Consider the following 24,045-nt stretch of genomic DNA (forward strand, 5'->3'; position numbering starts at 1 on the left):
TACATTCGATATTACCGCTGCTTTTGTTTGCCTCCACGTCCCGACAATGTCTTTAGTTGCTGCTGTCTTTCTCCTGGCTCCTGTTGAAGCCTGTGCGGAGAAACCGTCAGCAGTTCCACTAGAGAAAAGGCCAGCAGCAGATGCCGTGGAATGAAAAGGAAGTATGTCAAATTATCCTTTCCTCATCTTCCTCCCCAGGCCTTAGCTGCATTCCTCCATCATAACATTAATATGCGTGTTCCCACTGCATCCATTTATCATATAGATCAGATACCTGACTGCCATATCTGACGTTGCGTTCAGATAAACCAGCTCACTTTCTTATCTATTATCGTGTCATCTGGCCGACATGTCTCTCAAAGATTCCTGGCTAGATTTATGTGATCGCCCGCCCCTCTCTTGCCAGAGGCGACAGATCCAAGTGGCGTTGGTGCTGTGTCAGAGCCAGAGGGGCCCCGCTGATGTTCTTACAGCCATTAACATGGACAAGTATTGCAAATAGGAATGAGCCCCCAGGAGGCGACAACGAGGTCAGTCGCCCGAGCACAGTTTAAATGTGTATGTCTTCATACATACAAGTATTTTTGGAAGTGACATTTTTTTAAACCCCTTCTTAAATATTACGTGTGGAGTACCCCAGGGGTCAATACTGGGGCCCAAACTGTTCAATAATATCTGAAAAGTTACCAAAGACTTAAAGTTGGTATTATTTACCAATGATACTACTGCCTAAGAGATAATTAAAAAGGTCACAGATGAAATGGTCATATTAAAAAGATGGTATGATAATAATTGATCCTTGAACCTAAGTAAAACAAGTGAAAGGGTGAATGAAAATAAAATTCTGGGGATGATAAAATCACATATTAAAATATACAACAAAAAAATATTTCAATATTGAACAAAACAAAATTCGTTCTCGGTCACAAATCACCTCACACTCTTGATTGCTCTCTGGTTCTACCATATCCAACTTATTGTGTGGAAATATGAGGTAATAACTACAATAGCAATCGTCACTCGCTAAATGTACTGCAAAAAAGATCAGTGAGCATAATCCATAAATAAGTAACATCCAGCAGCAACACAATATTTGGCAATGACTTTTATATTGATGAAAAATATACTGAACCAAGTCGATGATCAACCTTGAGAAAGGTTTGTTTACTCTGCTTGAGCTGAGACGTCACCCCAATCACCAATTTTTATCGTTCCCTTTCCAAAATCTAACAATGTAGAACATAATTACAAACAATATCTGACATATAGAAGCATATTGAAACTAACTGACAAACAATGAGGATACCATCATGTTCTAAATCGAGGTAATGAATTCTGAAGACCTAGCTCGGTTCTTAGAGGAGAAGTGAGGGTTGACAGCTGACCTCCCGGGGGACATAAAACATGTCTCACAAGCACACAACTCAAGAGCGGGCCTCACTTTCCATGTGCAAGAGCGTTGTGGAATGAAGGGCAGCGGTGTTGAGATGAAGAGCACAAGCACGAGTGACAAGCTGCCGCATGTCAGCCATCCTGCAAGAATGCAGAAGCAAGTGTCATGATGAGATCGCTTCACTTCTTCTTTCTGCTCGCAAGGCGCCTCTGCTATTATCCTGATTAGAAGGTGGCCTGAGGGCGGTTATTAGCGCATTTCTATTAATTCCTCTGAATCTTCCCATTCGGTTCACACAGGCCAAAGAAGGAAGTACCAAACGGTTAGAAAGAGGGGGGTTTCCTCAGAAAGTAGAGAAAAAATGAAGGTAAAAAAAGGAAGGTTTGAGATTTTCTTGGTTTTCAAAGCTATTTCAGGGCTCCAGACTACAACTAAATGGTTGCATTTTGCGACTAAAATATAAGATTTTTTAATCTACTTAGTCTAATATGTTCCATTTTGAGATGACCGGGGACGTCCCTTATTACTGTGAGAATGAAAAATTGTCTATGAAATGTGTAGTTAATTGGCGACACCTTGTCAAATCCCAAACTGTGTGATTGTTTGACTCGCTTTGAAATTCGACTATTCTACCATCTTTGTTTACACATTTTGCCTGGCTCCACCAACTCCCTGGCAGCAGTTGGCTAGCTAGTTAGCTACCTAGGCTCCACAGACTTCAAATGTGACTTCTTTTTTGTTTGGATTTTCACATACTTCAGACAACACAAATCAGACAACACAAATAACTGGAACCCACTTGCTTGAAGGCCTCGTTGATACAGCTCCATGGCTCTGCATTGTGTTTTTGATTTTGGGGTCTGATGAATGGAGATGACCACGAACCAGGAAGTGAATGTGGTACTCACAGGCGACCTCCTTAATTAGTCTTTACATAAAGAAAATATAACTCTTAATAGCCTACTAAATATATAACCATACTAAAAATACATAAAGAAATATATAAAATGTGAAACAGAAATGACAAAAAATAAATGCATTGAACCATTCTTAACATTAACATTGCCATTAGCCATACGGCATGGCTAGCATGCCATAAAACAATAACAGCAACCTTTTAAACACATTAAATTCAACATTGAAACTATGTACTATAAGGATATCAAATAAATACCAAAAACATTACACAAAGACGGTAATTATGCTTCTTACTTTCACATAATGGAAGAAGAACTGAAGGTCAGACAGCAACAAACAGGAAACACCCAACAGAAAGTACTTTTCAAGGCTTCACAATGACGTGAACCCATTATTCATTCGTCAGTCACACAGTGGCGGTGGTAACTACGTCCGTAGTCACAGCTGCCCTGGGGAAGTCTGACGGAAAGGATATGTAAATGTAATCATTTATTTACTCATTAATTAAACAATGTACTTTGTAGCGCTGGTCCCAAGCTCGGATAAATGGTGAGGGAAATCATTGCTGACAGGTATGAAGTGCTAGTATGTACGATGAACACAGAACCAAGGACCTGTCAGTGGAAGTTGCGGAAGTGCCATTATTTAAGAACATGACTTGTGACAACGACAGGGACATAAGACTGATAAGCTACACAATGAAGCACTGAGAATGAGGCGAGGACACAAGGTTAAGGAATGTGGTGGAAATACGTATGGCCTGAAGATGCTTATAAAAGGTCAGGCAAAATGATCTGAAACATTTGTAGGTTAAATAAAAGGCAAATAAAGTAAAAAACGAAAAAAGTGTTTTTATTTTCGAAAAGTACATATAATGCTATTCTGTTTTCATTATGGGGGCTGCACGGCGGGCGAGCGGTTAGCGCGCAGGCCTCCCCGTGCATGCGTGGGTTTTCTCCGGGTACTCCGGTTTCCTCCCACATTCCAAAAACATGCTAGGTTAATTGGCGACTTCAAATTGTCCATAGGTATGAATGTGAGTGTGAATGGTTGTTTGTCTATATGTACCCTGTGATTGGCCGGCAACCAGTCCAGGGTGTACCCCGCCTCTCGCCCGAAGACAGCTGGGATAGGCTCCAGCAACCCCGGGACCCTCGTGAGGATAAGCGGTAGAAAATGAATGGATGCTCAATTATGTTTTAAACATTAAATCAGTTCTGGCGGTGCGAGGTCGGCCGGTTGATTTTCGTTTCAATGCAGATCCAGTAGCTCTGAAGTTGGTAACCGATAACAAGATGGTGTTTCCAGCTGTCTACCAATCATGTTGACCAAGATTGAAGTGCAAAGGGAACGCTCGTTGTGTTGCAGTTACAGATTTGTTTGTTTTGATAAACGTTTCCATAATAAAAGCGCAGTGCTCACCAGTCCAATTCATGGCAGCAACTGAAAAAGAAACAATGGCATTATACGAAAAAATTGTATTATATGTACTTTTCAAAAATAAAAACACTTTTTTGTTTCTTTACTATATTTGCCTTTTATTTAACCTACAAATGTGTCATATCATTTTGCCTTGCAGTGAAAATAGACAACAGCCCACATTATACATGTGGGAGACATGGTCAGAGATGCCAGACTGAGATTACTTGGCCATGTGAGAAGGAGGGATCTTGATTATATTAGTAGAAAGATGGTAGAAATGGGGCTGCAGGCAGGAGTAGAAGGGGAATACCAGAGAGGAAAGGACAGGATAAGATGCTAATGTGACGAAGGTATATAATTAGTACGGATCTACAATGGGATTTTTAGTCTACAGAGTTCCAATGTAGTGTCTGTGTGCTGCACGTCATCCGCTTGTGTTTCCTTTGTAAGCCATGTTCTGGTATCCTACAAGGGCTTGCAGTGTGGTCTGTGTATGAGTCCCCGAAGAAGGCAGGTGATTATTACAGAAGGAAAACCTGAAGGCACACTGGAGGCCCAATCCATCTTAGCAGTACACGGCGACGTCAAAGAGCGGCTCTGTTTTGTTTTGCCTGCACAAATATTTGTCTCTTATGCGGTTACACCTACAGACTACATGGCTTAGCAGACTGTAAGAATGTGTTTCCATCCTTTTCATCCTCCGCCACCCCCCCTGGCAGTTTTTAATATCAAAGTGTGCTTTCTAACAGGGCTAAGACTTAAACAAGAGATCTTTTGTTGGCTCGTCCTCGTAGGGCCAGGAACGATGAGAACTTGTCAACCCCTGTTCAGGAGGAGAAGAAGATGAAGAGAAGTTAAAGGGGATCCGTCTGGCTGCTTGACAGCATACAAAAGAGATAGGTCTGACTTTCCTTTCATCTAATGTTTCACTATTCATTTTTGTTTTGTTGTCTTTGGGATGGCGGTTTGCTATTGTTACTATGAGAATACAAAGCCACTTCGTCAAGAAGTTTGCAGGTACACATATAGAATCAAAAGAGTTCCAATCAAATCTTCTGATACAGTTTTTGTATTGGACATTATGATACATTATGAATAAATTATTTTTTTATGTATCCAATACATGATTCAATGCATCCATGCCAACAGGTAATGTGTTCTTCTCTTTTCATTGCTAGGGTTGGGCATTGTTTGAATTTGAATGATTCTAGTTCTGATTCCGATTCCTCATTTCAATTCTGGTTCCTAAGAATTCTCGATTCAGATGCTTTTTGGAGGCAGCATCATAAAAGTTTGCATGGTTTAAATGAGGGCACTAAGTAGTTTTTTTGATGAAATATCTGAAATTTCAATTGTCCATCAATTGTATAATGATATCATTCATTCATTCATTTTCTACCGCTTATCCTCACAAGGGTCGTAGGCGTGCTGGAGCCTATCCCAGCTGTCTTCCGGCGAGAGGCGGGGTACACCCTGGACTGGTCGCCAGCCAATCACAGGGCACATATAGACAAACAACCATTCACACTCACATTCATACCTATGGACAATTTGGAGTCACCAATTAACCTAGCATGTTTTTGGAATGTGGGAGGAAACCGGAATACCCGGAGAAAACCCACGCATGCACGGGGAAAACATACAAACTCCTCACAGAGATGGCCGAGGGTGGAATTGAACTCGTGTTTCCTACCTGTGTGGCCTGTGCGCTAACCACTCATCAGCCGTGCAGCCTAATGACATCATATGAACTATTTATCAACTTTACTATGGATTTCTTTTCAACCAGCGTATATCAAACCATTCAACATGAATATAAATGTTCTAAAGTTTCTTTTTACAGGAGTAGAATTTCACAAAAGACATTTTACCTTTGAAAAGTAGTATACTTTGTTTGCTGCCTCAGTATTGGGGTAAGCTACTTTTTATGAAGCGGACTACACCACATCAGAAAGGATCCCGGAACCCTAATTTACATTAGCGTGAGATAGACCTTATTTATAAAAGGAAGTCTTCTTCTCCGCTGGTGTTTGCGGCTGTTTCTTCCAGTCTGCAAAGTGCACATCAGATATAGAAATGTTAGTCTATTCTCATTAATCCTTGATGCCCAACCCTAATCATTGCTGCTTTCTCCATCGTGAGAACTCAAAGGACATTTGTCCAACAAAGATCAAGCTGATTCTGAGACTGATATTTTGGTTTGTTCCCACAGAGATGCAATGGGAGATGACATTCTTCACTTTTATCTGATCTCTGCCGGCTGTGTCACCTGACCACAGTTCCATCCTCAGTGGAATACAGTATTTATTTGTGGTAGTGCCTGGGACAGTCAGTCAGGACGCTTGCCATTCTTTATGTGATCTCCATAAATATGTAATCTCCTTAAATAGCCAAAAACTTACCACTTCCACACGGATAGGGAGGATAACTATTAACAGTTATTTCACTTTTAACATGAACATTAATCAAACGTAATAATTTTTTCTGGGTACATGATACCATACAGCATCCATATCAAACTTGCGCGGGCCGCACTAACATTAAACTTTCATATCAAGGTGGGGGCCTCAAACTAGTGGGCCGCGTGTTTGAGGCCCCTGCTATAAGGTATCTTTCATGCTGTGTGTGCATGGAAATGAATGCTTAACACCACAGAAGGAGAAAAAGAAGAAGAAGAAGAGCATGTGGTGGCTGGCGGCCAGCTGAATCGCCAGATGTGACCATTGTTTGGACTCAGTCCCATCTTGTAAGAGTGTCGAGCCGAGCCGGCTACTGGACACACTCAGAGGGATCTGGGAAGCAGATGATGACTCCCAGCATGAGCGCTAACCTGCCGATGATTTAGGAGATGCAAGTGTAAGGGAAAAGACAATTTTAGTGAGTATAGAAGTTTACATCAGAGTTGACAGAAATTTGGGAAAATATGTTTATATGCATTGGGCCTGTCGATATGTTCTTGGCTTTACAACCTTGCTTGTATGGTTCTGAAGTTGGCAGGACAAAACGAAACATTCTTCTTCTATGAATCTTCTACTTGACGACCATTTTCTCCCTCCGAACACCAACTTGTCCCCTTCTTGCCTCGCTTTTTCCTTTTTTTTTTCTTTCCATGCAGTCATGGCGAGAGAAGGCTGCCTGTTCCCACACTGACTTGTGAAAGCGTGTCCAGCAGACACTCAGCTCAACCTTGTTTGCTTTCCACCTTACATTACACACGGGGAAACAAATTGCACTATTTTGGGACAGTTGAGCGGGTGAAAATACTCCACCCTACAAGTTATGCAATTTATACTTGACTACTAAATGTTCCATATTTTTTTTTCATGAATGGCCAACACTTTCCTGCTGAGGACCACGTGTGAAAAAGCTTGTGCTGGCTGGTCACAGTGATCGTGCAGAAGCTCTGTGAGGAGGAGTGGAAGTCTCACAGAGCTGTCATGGTTAAACACCAGCACCTGGTGCTGATTAGGGACCATTTGTTTCTGTCCATACACACAGCAACAGCCTCCTCCCTGCATGATAAATGAATTAGTGCTAGTAAAGTGTATGGGAGGATGAAAGGGACATGTTCATCAATGAAATCATTTGACACTGGGATGTTTTGCTGGCTTACCTCGACAATGAGCCAAGACAGAAATCTGCATTGTTTACAGTGCAACAATTGTCGAGTTTCACAACATTGTCAAAACAATCCCTGATCACACGGACCTGCAAAATAACAACACTGTATAGTACACCAGGCTAGTATTTGGTGATGTCACTTGGTAGTAAAGAAACACTACATGTAAGGGCAAGGACTGCTTGTCCTCCTGACTTTTGAAAACCATTTGTTGGATTAAAAGATGAAGTAAGTTTTGACACAGTGGGGGTGCTGTAAAAATACACTTTTCCGAAGAAGTGTATAAGTTGAAAATGAAATCGAACAGTTGCATTTGCTGAACATATTACAGGGATTAATTAGTGTGTCTGTTGGCCAGCAGCATACTCTGTACGGTGGATAAGTGGGAAGCGCACAGGTCACACAGCTACAAAACCCGGGTTCGATCTCCGGCTTGAGCATCACTCCAAATTGTCCATGGGTACGAATGTGAGTGTGAATGGATGTTTGTCTATATGTGCCCTGTGATTGGCTGGCAACCAGACCCCGCCTCTTCATCCTGAAGAGTGGTAAGTGCACAGGCCACACAGCTACAAAACCCAGGTTCGATCCCCGGCTTGAGCATCACTCCAAATTGTCCATAGGTATGAATATGAGTGGGAATGGATGTTTGTCTATATGTGCCCTGTGATTGGCTGGCGACCAGACCCTGCTTCTCGTCTGAGGACAGCTGGGATAGGCTCCAGCATCCAGCGAAAAAAATTGACGGATTGATGACATCTGCTCAGTTGTAGATATTGAATTCATTGTATTGTTCATATTGTACTAAGCGGGTAGCAGCTTATGTACATCTCATTTCTGGTTCTATGGTTATCATCACACTGTTTGCCATCACCACTGCTTGTAGATGCTTTAGATGCCCACTGAGCTCTACTCTAACAATGTAATATTTGCTGACGTTGAAGTTTTGTTTCACTTTGTAGGTCTTTTGGCATGTTCAATTCCACCGTAGCCTACTTATCTTGCACACATACTCATAGACGTGCATAATAAACCACGTAGCTGCTGAGCGGCCTAATGCTTGTTCTTTGTCTAAATAGCCGAGATAAAGACCGAGAGGAAAGTGGTAAGCAGTAGCCTCTCCTCCCACCCCTCCCGTTCTCCCCAAGGGGATCGGATGTTCTCAACCGTTATAAGCAAGCAAAGCTGGCGGCCGGCAGACCGTCTGGCTCCAGAGCGGTGCGGGCACACAAACACACACACACACAACACCAGACCTTCTGTCATGAGGTTTGCTTTCACTGAGGTCAGCTAAACGAGCCCAAAGGCCCCTGAACGAGCGCCGTGAGCTCTCTGTCATCGCACGCACTCATGACAACACACTTAACTTTATTTCCTTCCTCAAGGCAACAGTGTCAGTTGTCTTGTTTGTGTTGCCTGTGTCTGTTTGCATTGTCACTCTGTCTTACACAAAATGACATCACTCAGGCACGACACCTTCTCACTCTGGCATTATTATTTATTTTACTTACAATCTATTTGTTGATATCCTGGTTGTCAAACTAAGGAGCTGCAATGCTATCGTTTGGTACACCTGCACACACTTTCAACTGTACCAAAATTTAAGCCTTCACAAAGATAATTGTCATATATTTTGTATATATTTTCATATTTATGTTTTCCTGTTTTCCTGCAGTAAGACAAGCGATCTGTAACAAGTGTGTTTAAAGACAACCGGATGATCAGGACGTCTCTCTTCACTTGTTGCCAAGCTGCCTACACTTTAGGAGACCAGAGTAACGTTTTTGAGTGAGTTATCCCTGCTGTGGCTGTTTTTGATTTCACAGTTAATCCTCTTCCTCGTGCGCCAACCTTTTAGAATGTGACCCCCTCTACCTTCTTCTTATCTGAACTCCGTCACCCACAAGGAACTCAAGCATGGAAGGTTATTGTCTTGTAGTGTGTGCATGGTGGCCACTAACTTTGGGTGGTCCCTGAAAAAAATACCAGGGTGTTTGTGAATTAAGAGTTCGGGGTATTAAAATATATATTAAAAAAATACAATAAGAAATCAAATATGATGTGACCCTGGCACATAGTATTGTTTTGTTTTTTGACACTGGCTCTCACAAAGTCTGGCAAAAAAACATTCTGAAGGCCCAGGTACCAAATGCACTTAGTTAGTACAAGTATTTGTTGTGGTTTGCTGAAAATATTTGTATGTTGCTTTATTCTGATATCATGCTGTCGCAACTCCGGGCAAAATGCTAGCAACACAGTCCCATTCGAAATGTCCATGGTAATTTTTATTCTAAAGGCTTTCTAGAGACAGTGCGACTGAGGATAAGACAGGAAGCACAGCTGGAGGGAGCAGAGATGAGGATGCTGAGGTTCTCATTGGGAGTGACCAGGATGGATAGGATCAGGAAGGAGTACATCAGAGGGACATTACATATTAGAGATAAAGTCAGGGAGGCCAGACTGAGATGGTTGGGACATGTCCAGAGGAGACATAGTGAATATATTGGTAGAAGGATGCTGCGTTTAGAGCTGCCAGGTAGGAGGCGTAGAGGAAGACCAAAGAGGAGGTTTATGGATGAAGTGAGGGAGGACATGAGGGTAGTTGGTGTGAAAGAGACAGATGCAGAGGAAAAGCCCAAAGAGAAAGAAGTTTTCTTCTCTTAACACACATGGCAGTCAGGATATATCAGCAAAATGGCCGCAAAGCTCAAGGTGTGCTGTGAGGTTGCCAACAGACACACAAAACAAAACACAACACAATAATTGAATAACTTTACCTTAGTTTTACCATAAGCTGCACGGTGAACTGAGTTTGATTCCCATCTCTGTGTGGAGTTTTCATTGTTCTCCCCTCTGGAGTTTGCAAGTTCTACTCCCACAATGCAAAAACATGCTAGGTTAATTGTAGATTCCAAATTGTCCATAGGTATGAATGTGAGTGTGAATGGTTGTTTGGCTATATGTGCCCTGTGATTGGCTGGCGACCAGTCCAGGGTGTACCCTGGACTCGGACTGGTGGCCCCACCTTTTACACTTGTATAACAGTCAGAACGTAGCAACAAAACATCTACAAAGTGTTCTTGCCAAGAGACACAGTTAATAATTCCAACAAAACCTATAAAACACCACTAGGTGACAGTACTGTACTGCAAACTACTTCCTAATAAGTGTTGTCTTTGGAAAAACATGATTTCCTGTCTTGTGTAGCTGCATATGACTAATAAATAAGATGAACAGTGGAGCAGGCAGTGTATCGAAACACAGCTAAAGTGTGTCCCTTTATCCTTCTCTTTGGTCTGTTCCTTCTCTGTTCTACTCCAACCTTCCCTCTTCTTGCTCTTTCTCTCACCCACTCCTGCTTTTTTCCCTATAAAATCCAAACTACCCACCTCCTCCCTCTCTTCTCTCTCTCTTTGAATGAGCTGCCCTCAGATTACTGGGGCTTGTGTAGTCTATCAGAAACATGTGTGCAGGGTTGAGGGTGGCTGATGGGAAGTCCTGCGTCAGGCGACTCAGCCTCATTTCTCTTAAATGGCAAAAAGAAAAAATCCAAGCCAGTTCAAAGACACGGGTTTGCTTTTACGGGATATTATTTTCCATTGAATGGATGAACAGGGAACATGTATGTGAAGTGGATGTCATGCAGGAGCATGTTGTTCTCAGTCTGCAAATATTCAGTTTGTCTTTTGTTTAAACAAAAAAGAGTGCCACATATGTTATATATATATCATATTATATTATATCATGTATAGTCTCACTGAACTATATTCAACTATATATTTGTGTGAGTGTGTGAAACAACAAAAGGTTTCATCCTAGTACTATCATAAGTACATAAACACTTAAAATGCACAACCAGAAAACATTCAAAGAAATGTTACACTGCCACTTAGTGGTGTAGAAGGGTACTGTTTAAAATGAAACTGGAGAACTTGTGCAATACTAGCTATGCATGCTATTGTACTTGTACTTGTACTCTTTTTATCTTTGAATTTCATTCCAATTCAGCATACCAGCAAAGTAATAGAAGCATGCAGGGTTTATTTAACTCTATCCCTTATAACATGTACCACTTTACTTGTGTTTTTCTATTGTAAATAACAAGGATGAGCATGTTTTATAGTTTATTGTAGTTTATTTATACAGCTGGAGTTTGTGGATAGCTTGTTCATTGATATCAAGATTGATAGATGATGAATAATATAGTTAATAAATGAGAAAATAGATAGTAAACAAATAATGGGAAATGGATAGAATAACACAAATAGAATAGGGGAGTAAAAGTAGACAAGAAAATGTCCCTCCAGCCTCTCCTTCAAGCCTGAGAGTATGCTGGGAAGCGTAGTGGAAAAATCCACAGCATTTAGGTAAAACCATGTCATAAAGGCAACACTAATGAGCCAGAGGTTTTACGAGGGGGAGGAGTGAGCAAATGGTTTGCATATGGATTTGAAAGAGCCCAGGCATCACAGCTATGTGTTTAATGAAGCTAAGTCATCCTGGTGTACATTTCTTCTTCTTTTCGGGGGGGGTATCTACTCGCAGACAAGAAACAACAGTTTTCAGGGGCCAGAAAGGGGGATTCTGTATCCTTTTAAAGGCAACAAGCACTAGATTGACTTCATTTCTATTCCTAAATTGTGCTGAAAATGCACGCCTTGACCACACTATGGTGGCAATGCATAAAAGATAAATGATGCAACAAGCCTGATTGCTTTGCTTTCCTTTCCTGGAGCCACATTCAATCATCTGCTAAGCCACATTAAAATCCATTTCCTTTGCATGCTTAAGATGGTATAAGACTAGTCTTAACAAGGGATGTTAGGGCGATGGACTTAAGTGTTAGCATTCATTCATCCATTCATTTTCTACCGCTTATCCTCACAAGGGTCGCGGGCATGCTGGAGCCTATCCCAGCTGTCGTCGAGCGAGAGGCAGGATACACCCTGGACTGGTCGTCAGCCAATCACAGGGCACATATAGACAAACAACCATTCATACTCACATTCATACCTATGGACAATTTGGAGTCGCTAATTAACCTAGCATGTTTTTGGAATGTGGGATTTGAAAGTACCCGGAGAAAACCCACGCATGCACGGGTAGAACATGCAAATGCCACACAGAGATGGCTGAGGGTGGAATTGAACTCGGGTCTCCTAGCTGTGAGGCCTAACTACTCGGCCGCCATGCAGCCCTCAGGTGTTTTCGTACAACTTGAAAAAACATACATGAAAAAATAATAATATATAATATAATTGTATAAATATATATATATGATATATATACATATATATGATGTCTGGCGGGCCAAATGAGGCCCGCACACCACCTATTTTATACTTCTGGTATAGAACCTGCAGTCCAAACTGTCCTCTACTTGTGTTTCACTTGACAAAGGTGCGGTCCATGAAATTGGTCTTCCAAGTTGTTCTAATTTCAAAACAATGTGTCCCATAGGAACTAATATGACAAGCCAATATGACAACTAATATGACAACTAATATGACAAGCCAAGACAGTCCAAGACAGTCCAAGACAGTCCCGCAACATCCAGAGCCTTGAGGAATTAAATAAAAGCATAAAGCCCCATCAGAGCTGCAAAATATGCCATCATTTTGCTCCACAAAATGACATCCATAATCTTGTGGCACTACTCGACCCCTGTGACCTCAGTGTGGATCAGCTATTGAGCAAATTAGCTCTTATTAGCACTCTATCAATACACAAAACAATGTGTTTTTCAGATAATAACATAGAAATCAAAATGTTTACAGTTAATCTCATGCTACTAATCATCAAGAAATGGCATAAAAAAAACAACCCAATCAGCGCTCCTGTTCCTGCAGCTCTCTGAAATAAACAAGTTTTAATGTTCAGGAGTAATGCTTAATTATCCATACATGGCTATTTACAAGGATATTGCCACAGGGCTGTGACTTCACTATCTAATATAAGACAGCATTATTACATGCAGCCAGAATTATTCACTGCATTAGTCACCATTCATAGCACGTATTAACACAAGCAATTTCATGCATAAGGGTACAGTCGCTCTTAGCGGGGGAGCTTCTGATTGCTCGGAAACTAATTTCACAATCGTTAGTTTTGGCAATGGGTGTGATGATGGAGTGTGTTTACCATGTTTTAGAAAATGATATAAGCTTTTGTGAAAGACGCTAAAGAGGTAAAAATTAATTTTGGGAGTGAGAAGTGAGAAGATGACGCTTAATAGTGCTGTTTAGAAGATGCTGTGTGTGACTACAAGGCCATGTTTTGGTGCAGGCCAAACACAAAGCCATTTAGCCCGCAGGAGGAGTTAATGAGTCATGGCCAAGTGCTGCATAACATCCATATGTAAGATGGGGAGAGCCTCTCAGTATACTTAATTCTGTTATGCGCCATTGTACACAAAGAAACATAGAAGTTGTCTTTATGGAAGAAAATATAAATCAAAGGCCTCCATTTACGATGTTTGCAAACTGGACTGCTGTAACAGTAAAATTAAGATAGCAGAAGAGATAATGTATCAATTTAAACTGCAAGACAAAATGACAATTGCTTTGTGGTCATTTTGACTTTGAAATGGAGAACAATAAAGTCAGCAGACACGATAACCATAATCAAATGTGACTATTAAAAATAAATTACAAGGTTTACCATCCCATTTTAAGTCTATAAACACACTTGCTGCTTGTTCTTAGCAGTTATTAATTAGACACAAACAGTAATGTTAAATAAATACCACTAGGGGGAAGTATTTCAACTTCTGAAATAATTGGGTATTGTCTATTTGTGTGTACTGTGCAGTATTACACTAGGTTGTGTTGGCCTGTTAGTAGTAAATAACAAATTCTTAGTGACAAACTATAATTAGTGTTTTCAACTATTTTCAACACTGAAAGAATGCAGAGAAATTAAGAAATAACAATATATTACTGTATTTTCTCAAATGGTGACATTTTACTGTTTACGCTGTACATTGTTCATATCTGATGTATCTATCTATCTATCTATCTATCTATCTATCTATCTATCTATCTATCTATCTATCTATCTATCTATCTATCTATCTATCTATCTATCTATCTATCTATCTATCTATCTATCTATCTATCTATCTATCTATCTATCTATCTATCTATCTATCTATCTATCTATCTATCTATCTATCTATCTATCTATCTAGCTATCCATCCATCCATCCATCCATCCATCCATCTATCTATTTAAAGTGTTTACTCACCTGAAGAGAGTACCAGGCATTTGTTTGAGGCCACAATATGTGGCTATTGTGTTTCATTGGAAAAATGTTCACTCTCACAAAGTGCATTATCTTCTAAGCAATATACACCCAGTTTCAGAGATTTTACACCTGAAATGAGAAACTGTATAACGGTAATCGTAATAACTTTCAAGGGGAACCATGGAAGCTTCGATTGTGATAGGAAGTGGTCTCACGCAAAAAAAAACAAACTCCCAACTCCACACACCTCAAGAGCAGACAAGAGCTTACCTCCACTAGTCTGAAGCCAGGGGGAAGGGATTTATATGATGGTGGTGCTGGTGGGGTGGGATTGTGTCCCAGATTTGGTGGTGCCATGCACCATCTGGGAGGAGATTGATGGCTTCAAGCAACAGATAACACTTTCATAAAATGAGGGAGGCAGAGATTGTAGGGAAGGCTGGATAGCCGCACCCTTGTGGAGGTGAAGCACTACAATTTGCCTCTGCTACAATTACAGCTTCAGGTTACCTCTAATTAAACTTTACTTTAAGCTCTTGCAAAATGTCTCATATAGCTATATTGTGACTGCAAGGAAGTCTACTTAGGGAGTCTATATCACTATAATGTTCCCATATCGCTACACAAAGGCTATATTTACACAAATTGCTATAGTAGATCCTTGTCAAAGTATTGTTGTGACAGCAGCCCAGCTGATCACATGCTGCTTGTTTCCCACGTTGCCCTTGAATGCTCCATCACAATGCCATTGTTACATATCAGATTGTGTGCATTCATTACTTATTCACATGGCCGCCGGGCCTTTTGTCCAAAACCATTCCTCATTCGCTCTGTAAGACCTTTGCCGGGCCTGCTGTGGCCCATCTGCCCCCCTGTCTGAAGCAACCCCCCCATTAACCCCTTCACAAGGACACACACAAAATCTCTTTGCACCAGCTGTCCAGCCCGTGTCCCCTATCCACCATAGCACCACCACCAAAGCAGGAAAAGATGCTGGACATGGAGCACAATATTAAAGTTGTATCTGTCTTTCATAAGGGATGATTTTATTTGCATCCACACTTTATGGCTCCTGTGCTAGTTTGCAGTCTTGATAACAATAAACATGTTGCATTCCACTTGTAAATCATCCCTTTGAGAGGCAAGATAAGTGCTGCCAATTTCCAGAACCTGGTAAAAGTTTGCTTTAGCAGAGCATTAAACCCAAACAATTCTCTGTGTTTTGTGCATGCTGTGAAGCATTGCATTTATGGAAAATGCACATTTACATTCACCAATTAAAATATATGAAACAATACACCACACCAGTGCTGCAAAGATGCACCTGTATTGCAGATCTTTATCTGGTTTGGATTTTTATTTCAGCCTATATGTGCCTTGGGGTGGGATTTCTAACACTTCCTATTTGCATTGTTGTGTGCAATGAAATCAGTACTTTTATGTGCTTAGTACAGCAGGTGGAGGGATGGTGGAGCAGCTGACCGGAGAGCAACAGCAGCAGCAGCAAGAGGAGGAGGAGGAGGAGCAGGCAGGCAGGAGGACAGGCGGATGTTCTGCTTCTTTCTGACCCGCACTCAGTTAACTTGAGCGGACAGACGAGAGAGTGTGCTCCCTTCAGCTACTAGCCACATTCGTGTGGCGAAGGCGCCTATAAGCAGTTGTCTTAGCTTACTAGATCACCGGAGAGAAGAATCGATTTATATGTAATCGTCCACTTCAAATCGAACTAGTGTTGATTCATTTCAACGTTTAAAATGTCCATACTACCATTCACGCCTCCGATTGTGAAGAGGCTTCTCGGCTGGAAGAAGGGGGAGCAGAACGGCCAAGAGGAGAAATGGTGCGAAAAGGCTGTGAAAAGTCTTGTAAAGAAGTTGAAAAAGACGGGACAGTTGGAAGAGTTGGAAAAGGCCATCACAACACAGAATGTCAACACCAAATGTTTAACCATACCAAGGTAAGGAAGCCTGGAGCTGGCTAAAGCTAAGCTAAGCTAGCAAAGCTAGTCCTGTTGACATCTTGTGCCTGCCCAGTAGCTTTACTATTTACAAATATCACAACATGACCATTTCATACTGTGTCAACTTTAACTTTGTTTAAAAACGTAACATGGAAGAGAAACATGCTTAAAATGTGCTTCGTGTTCATGATTCAGATGATTATGACTCATTTCGAAATACTATAGTGGAAGCAACCTGCTAATATAACATACTTTTCATACCTTTGCATGGTTTTGTCGTAACATTTCAACTTGTATTAGTTTGTACAACAGTTAAATGTTCGAATGTATTGCTGAATGATATGTGATGTTATAGCAGGTTGCTGTGCATAAGACTCTATCGTAACCTAAAGTCCAATACGTCAGTATAGTGTTCGTCATATGTAATAATTGATATATTTGCATATTTCAAAAATGTCGTATTTGTAGTACTTTTGAATTGTGACTGAGAGGGTGTTTAGACTGAACTTTGGAAAAGATGGAAAAACAATAACAATGACGTGTGTATCATGATGGTGCTAAAAGACTGATCACTTTTCACTTGGCTCAACATGTAGGACCAATAAGATGCTTTATTTGACTGTTTATCATAACGTATATCTGCTCCTAGCCTGATAGCCTATGAACTTGGGAGTCCCCCTCATGTGATGTCCTCAGTATGTGGGCGGTAGCCCACATTAAAATAGTTTTTTGGTTGGGAATGAGCTTCAGGCTCTCGGTGGGTGTGGGCCACTGTTTGGATTGTGGTTTAATTTCACTGGTTGAAAGGCTGCAGGTTTACAGTGCAGCAGCTGTCTGCTGGATGGATGAGAGGGAATATACAGTACTTCAAACCTGCACTTTCCGCCTCTAATGTGGAAGGAACGGGCTTGTCAGCATTTGGCCAGAGGCACTGTCAGATATCTCCATGAATACATCCCTAAAAAGAAAAATCTTGAAACAATATAGACTTCAATTCTGAATGAACAGAATGTATTCCTTTGCCTTGGCTGCTAATTATGCTGGCTTACCTGTGTGCTTGATATATGGAGAAAAATGGGCAAACAATGTTGAAAGACATTTTCCAGACAAGCTCTCAGTCCCAAGTGCAGATCGGCATAAGAGAGCGATTTCGGAACTACTGTGGAAGATTGAGCAGAGCATCTATTTTAATTTTTTGTTTTGCCTTTCTCAGTTATTTTTGTAAGTTGATGTTTACGTTGTAAATTTTCAGTGGTATAGGTGTGATAGGAGTAGCAGATACAGGCATACAAACCTCAAGTGCCCTTGTGGCAAAAAATGTGGAAAAAAAAACATATATACTATAAGTCGCTCTGGAGAATAAATCGCAGGACCAGCCAGACCAGAAAAAAAGTGGAACTTATTGTCATCATCATTTTAAAGGTCACATGGTTCTTCTGGTAATGTAGGATAGAAAGCTTACACCTCTAACCTTGGAGAAGAAGGCTTACAAATCAGTTGTTGTTGGTACCATTCAGGTCACTCGACGGTCGACTCCAGGTCTCGCACAGAAAAGGTCTGCCTCACGTCATCTACTGCCGCTTATGGCGCTGGCCCGACCTGCAGTCCCACCACGAGCTAAGAGCCCTCGATCACTGTGAATACGCCTTCCATACGAAGAAAGATGAAGTGTGCGTGAACCCTTATCACTACCAGAGAGTGGAGACGCCAAGTGAGTGCCGTTACCTATGATGTGATCAAAACCTCTATGCAGCCGTCTCTGATGTGGTACCTTTGTGTGTCCAGTTTTGCCTCCTGTCTTAGTTCCACGACATACAGATATCCCTGCAGAGTTCCCACCGCTGGATGACTATAGTCCATCCATCCCTGAGAACACCAACTTCCCTGCTGGCATTGAACCACAGAGTAACTATATACCTGGTGAGAAAAAGTGTACATGAATGAGAGCCTGGCTTGCAAATAAGTCTGTTTGTATTTAACATGGAAATCATCCAAGGATCAGTGATTTTTTTTTTGTCTTATGATTTTTGTTTTGTTTTTCCAGAAACACCCCCACCTGGGTACCTGAGTGAGGATGGCGAGGCAAATGATCACCAGCTCAACCACAGCATGGACACAGGTGAGTCCATGCACACACAACTTCTCCCCAAACCCTTCAAATCATACAGATGAGTATAACTAAGGACCTGTTGCCACTTCTCTATTTCAGGTTCACCCAGCCTGTCGCCCAATCCTGTGTCACCCACAAACAATAATCTCGGTAAGATACAATTTCATTGCAGTATTTAGCATTTGTGCAACTTCGTTGGGTACTGTATGTTAGCACAAGGTTATAAAATCCATACAAGATCAGAAAGACATTAATAAATAATGATGCTTAGTTGTGTTTGACCAGGTTAGACTAATATGTTTATTATTGTGGTGGTAGCCTTATGCAGTGGTGTAGAAGTACTATGGTGTAGAAGTACTCTGCATCTCACCGCTTATCCTCACAAGGGTCACGGGTGTGCTGGAGCCTATTCCAGCTGTCTTCGGGCGAGAACACTTTGGACTGGTCGCCAACCAATCACAGGGCACATATAGACAAACAACCATTCACACTCACATTCATACCTATGGACAATTTGGAGTCACTAATTAACCTAGCATGTTTTTGGAATGTGGGAGGAAGCCGTAGTACACAGAGAAAACCCATGCATGCACGGGGAGAACATGCAAACTCCACACAGAGATGCCCGAGGGTGGAATCGAACTCGGGTCTCCTAGCTCCATGCAGCCATGGAATATATGTTGTTTAATATTATTTAGTTATCTAGTACAGGTGTTCCTTGGTTTACAACATTTTGTAGTTAGGTTTCCTCCCACATTCCAAAAACATGCTAGGTTAATTGGTGACTCCAAATTGTCCATAAGTATGAATGTGAGTGTGAATGGTTGGTTGTCTATACGTGCCCTGTGATTGGCTGGCAACCAGTCCAGGGTGTACCCCATCCTCGGTATAGAAAATGTATGGGTGGAATTTGTCTTTAAACCTACCCACTTAAATGGGAAAAGTATAATTTTCACTATTATTTTTTACTACAAAAAGTTTTTTGAGGTGATGCTATAAGTTAGTAACAGTGTAAGCATAGAATGAAAAGGTTCATTGTGTGTGTTTTGTGGGGAGATCAGGTACTGACAGCTCAAGGTAATGTAATAATGCTAATATCCGGTTGCCAGGCTATTCAATCTATGTGCAAAGTCACCAGGAGGTCAGCATTAAAAAATAAATAGGTACTTGACGTCATGTCGTGGCCCTTCCTGGCTGGGGTCATGGGAAAGAGCGTGCGGAAGACAAATCAAAGGCAGTAGTTATCTGCAGTGTGTATGTTCATAATTAAACACTAACCCCAATGTGGCTTTCTTCTTCTCATGAAATCTAATCACTCAACTTTCATTCACACAGACTTACAACCTGTGACATACTGTGAGTCCGCTTTCTGGTGTTCCATCTCATACTATGAGCTCAACCAGCGTGTAGGAGAAACCTTCCATGCCTCCCAGCCATCCCTCACAGTCGATGGCTTCACTGACCCCTCCAATTCGGAGCGCTTCTGTCTTGGCCTGCTGTCCAATGTTAATCGCAATTCGGCAGTGGAGCTCACACGCAGACATATAGGTAACTGTGTTGGTTCATATAAGGTGTAGACTTGTACTAAGATGCACTGCATCATAGAGACGTCTTGAGCTCTTTGACTAAGATACCATCAGTCCAGGTGTGCCTAATGATGTGGCCAGCGAATGTATATTCATAGTTTTATTCTTACTCTACCTTTTCAGGAAAGGGTGTCAGATTATACTACATTGGTGGGGAGGTGTTTGCGGAGTGTCTCAGTGACAGCGCCATCTTTGTCCAGAGTCCAAACTGCAACCAACGCTATGGATGGCATCCTGCTACTGTCTGCAAGATCCCTCCAGGTCTGCATGAGAGGAGTATAAACACAAACTTAATATGGGGAATGACAATTCACAAAGTCATACTATACACATTCTCTTTCTCAGGTTGCAACTTAAAGATCTTCAACAACCAGGAATTTGCTGCGCTTCTTGCCCAGTCGGTCAACCAGGGCTTTGAGGCAGTTTACCAGCTTACCAGGATGTGCACCATTCGCATGAGCTTTGTCAAAGGATGGGGAGCTGAGTACAGGTAAATTCATGGCCTTCACTCTCATCACTTTAACTTTCCACTTCTTCATGGACTCTAAATTGTGAGAAGTTGATTTTTCATTTCCAAGGTGAGATATGCTGCAGCCTGTTAGGTTCAGTCCTCCTTTGCTGTATTTTTTTTTTTTAAGAAATTTTTTTTTGAGTGCCTTTTACCATCTTTTCTGGAGTATAAGTCGCACAAGGCCAAAATGCATAATTAGGTGTAAAAAAACATACATAAGTCGCACTCACATTTTGGAGGGGTAATTTATTTTTACAAACTACTTGACCAAAACAGACATTACGTCATCTTGAAAGGCAAGTTTTAACAATAAAAAAATAGAGAACAGCCTGAAAATGTGTAAGATATGCTAACACAATGGTTATTCAGCTACATGAAAAATAAACATGAACAGAAAAGGTGTCCAGTGTTTATGTAACATAAAAAAGTTTTAAGTACAGTAACTGTTATGTTTTCTTCATGGCAGTAAGAGTAGCCTCCGCTCTACGCTATCCCGAACAAGTCTACTGTTTAAATATTGAATTGTTAAGGAGTAGGAAATATTGGTACGAAGGAAGTCTAGACTGCCTAATTGTGGCTGTCTGTCAAATTCTATATATATATATTTTCATGAATAAGTCGCAGGAACAGCCAACCTATGAAAAAAAGTGCGACTTAGAGTCCGGAAAATACGGTATATTTAATTATTACATTGGTATGATGCTCAGGAAGTAAGAGCTGCTGACGGGGGAGGGTTTGGTTCTGCTGTGAGCGGGTTAAGTAATGGAGGAGGAATGTGGCAGGCATGCAGTGGGAGGTGAACACGTATCAGAGACACTTGCAAGGGGGATTCCCACCATCCTGCTTAGGTTTCTGGCACCAGGCGCGTCGGAGAGAACCTTGGATGACTTAGCCGTCATACTCTGTATCCTCAATAACAGCCTTAGTAAGGATTATGCTACTAAATGTCACGCCTGTTCCCTTGAAACACAATGTAGCTATATTCTAAATTTATAATAATGCATGACAATGAACACAGCTTCTTTGTTTTGCAGACGTCAGACAGTGACCAGCACGCCCTGCTGGATAGAGCTGCATCTCAACGGCCCTTTACAGTGGCTGGACAAGGTTCTCACACAGATGGGTTCTCCCAGCATCCACTGCTCCAGTGTGTCTTAAAAGCAGCCACCTCCACACTCTCCCTTGTTCACACGTTAAGACTGTGAACAAGTCTTAGACTAGCCCACCCACCTCCCTGCTCCTCGCTGTGACATTTTAACCTCACACTTTGCTTTTGCACAGTAGTGTCCCCGTGTGATGTTCTGAGTGTTCCGTGCACAGCTACAGGTTATCTGCAGGTTTCACATATACATTCTGCCTTTCTGATTCTTCATAATTACCCATACATTGCAAGAGCCTTGTGTTCAATTTGAGGACATTGATTGTATCCCCACAAAACAAGAGCATTCAACTAAGAGGAGTAGATTCAGGCAAGTTATTTTTACTTTTTCTTACATTTGCGTCAATTTCTCAGGAAATACAATCCCCTAAGATAAAAAATCAAGCTTCTAAAAGTTTTGGAACTAGATCCAAACCCCCTAATTCTTATTAGTCCCTAATAGTATTCCAGCTCATGTACCATGTTTTAAGATATTTTGGATTCTGTGAATTAACTGAACAATTCCACTGGTGTTTATGTCCCAGTACTGCTATCTGTAAATCATTACATTGTGAGGTTTATTTGTAGGAATACAAATAGGAGTACAATATTTTCTTTCAAGCCAATACTGATAACTTCTTGCTTCTCAGGCCTGATACTGATAACTTTTTGTATCCATTATTTTTAAAATTTAGATTTCACTGTAGGATTTGATAGAAGTGCACCTGTAAATTTGTCCTGATAAAGCAAAACAAAATAACAGACTCAGAAGTACAAATCGTGGATCAGAGTGCCGGTCTGATAAGGGTGATAGGAACAGGCCCCAGGCCTTTTTTTTTGCAACTGGCGTTAGGGCAGCTTTTGGTGATGTTGGCGTTTCAGGTTGCTGGTGGGGTTTGGTGTGTTAAGGTTCTATGTTTTTTTCTCTCGTTGCAAAGTTTTTGTGGAGTGCAACTATCGAGTGAGGTGTCTTAGGCAGTCTGGAGGTCCCACACGATTGATGCTGTGTGTTTACAGCACATCACATGTAGAAGAAAGAAACACTTGGTTTTCTCACCCTACACCACTGTATGGTAATCTTGCCCCATTGGAGCATTTTTTTAATTAGCAGTTATCAGAGCTATTTTTTTTATGTTATTGAACTTACCGGCATGACCTCACATCGACCCAATAATTATAGGGCTGATATTTATCATGCACCCCTATTTATTTAAGTAGGAAAAAAACACCATGATCAATGTGATTTTAAAATGTGTACAATAATAGTCTAAGTACAAGGTACTTTGCCCACAATTATTTCATCATATTAATGAGTTAGATGGTTACTTAATTGGTGTTTTATCTATTTGAAACAAGAGAACACAAGCACCACGATTTCTTGGAAAAAAAATCATCCTTGTAAGGATAACTATTTTACTCAATGAAAAACACATTTTATAAGTTATTTTTGCATAGTGTCCTGCATGGAAATATATTTTTTATTATTGCCTCAGTATGATTGTACATAACTATTTATAGCTTCTGATTTCTTGTAGTTCTGCATTGAATGAAGCAGTGGACATTGTGACTCAGCCTGCTCTCTTGTCATTTATTGGTTAAGTGAGGTGTAACATATACTGTAGGATCATTGCACTTGCTAGTATTGATGCTGCGGCAGGTTTGGATGAAACACAAATGTCTTATCTCAAAGCACCAACCAATGGCCAATCTGCTCTATGTGGGTGAATGATGCACTTCCAGTTTACTGTGTTGATTGGTGTACAGGTTCAGTTTTAGTGGTTTATTGTGTGTCCAGTATTGTTTGTTCAATGCCACAAGCATGTGTAATATGCTCCCTGTCCTTAGACATTGTCTTTGCCATGTTAATATTCATGCACTTCCAGTCCAGTCCCAACATAATCTGTTTGAAAGCAGTCATGCAGAGAGTGTATTGGTTAGTTGGTAGAGCTTTGTATGTTCTTGTGGTGTTGCTTAGATGTCTTCTTTTTCATGTACATTCTTTGTTCAAAGGGTCATATGTTTGCTCTAAACGGCCTGTTTTGTTATGCCAACGTCTCATAGTAAAATAAATGTAAGGAGACAAAAATACTACGGTGTGTGCAATTCACCAAGCACATGCATTTATACATGCAAACCAACAGG

General features: G+C 41.1%; 1 protein-coding gene across 2 annotated transcripts; it reads left to right on the forward strand.

Annotated features, from left to right (window-relative positions):
- The first annotated feature begins 16,113 nt into the window (after window positions 1-16,113).
- smad3b (SMAD family member 3b) lies at window positions 16,114-24,006 on the forward strand. 2 transcript variants are annotated; one of them, XM_058075533.1, is made up of 9 exons: window positions 16,116-16,555; window positions 18,076-18,269; window positions 18,344-18,478; window positions 18,603-18,677; window positions 18,768-18,818; window positions 20,004-20,216; window positions 20,378-20,515; window positions 20,600-20,744; window positions 21,800-24,005. In XM_058075533.1, the coding sequence occupies exons 1-9, from the start codon at window positions 16,353-16,355 to the stop codon at window positions 21,921-21,923; spliced, it is 1,278 nt and encodes a 425-aa protein (XP_057931516.1). In that variant the 5' UTR covers window positions 16,116-16,352; the 3' UTR covers window positions 21,924-24,005. The 2 variants fall into 2 exon arrangements, with proteins under 2 accessions (XP_057931515.1, XP_057931516.1); XM_058075532.1 differs by having other exon boundaries at window positions 16,114-16,555; window positions 20,378-20,744; window positions 21,800-24,006.
- The last annotated feature ends 39 nt before the right edge of the window (window positions 24,007-24,045 follow it).

The sequence above is a fragment of the Doryrhamphus excisus genome, chromosome 6 (assembly GCF_030265055.1).
Source record: "Doryrhamphus excisus isolate RoL2022-K1 chromosome 6, RoL_Dexc_1.0, whole genome shotgun sequence".
NCBI classification, from domain to species: Eukaryota; Metazoa; Chordata; class Actinopteri; order Syngnathiformes; family Syngnathidae; genus Doryrhamphus; species Doryrhamphus excisus.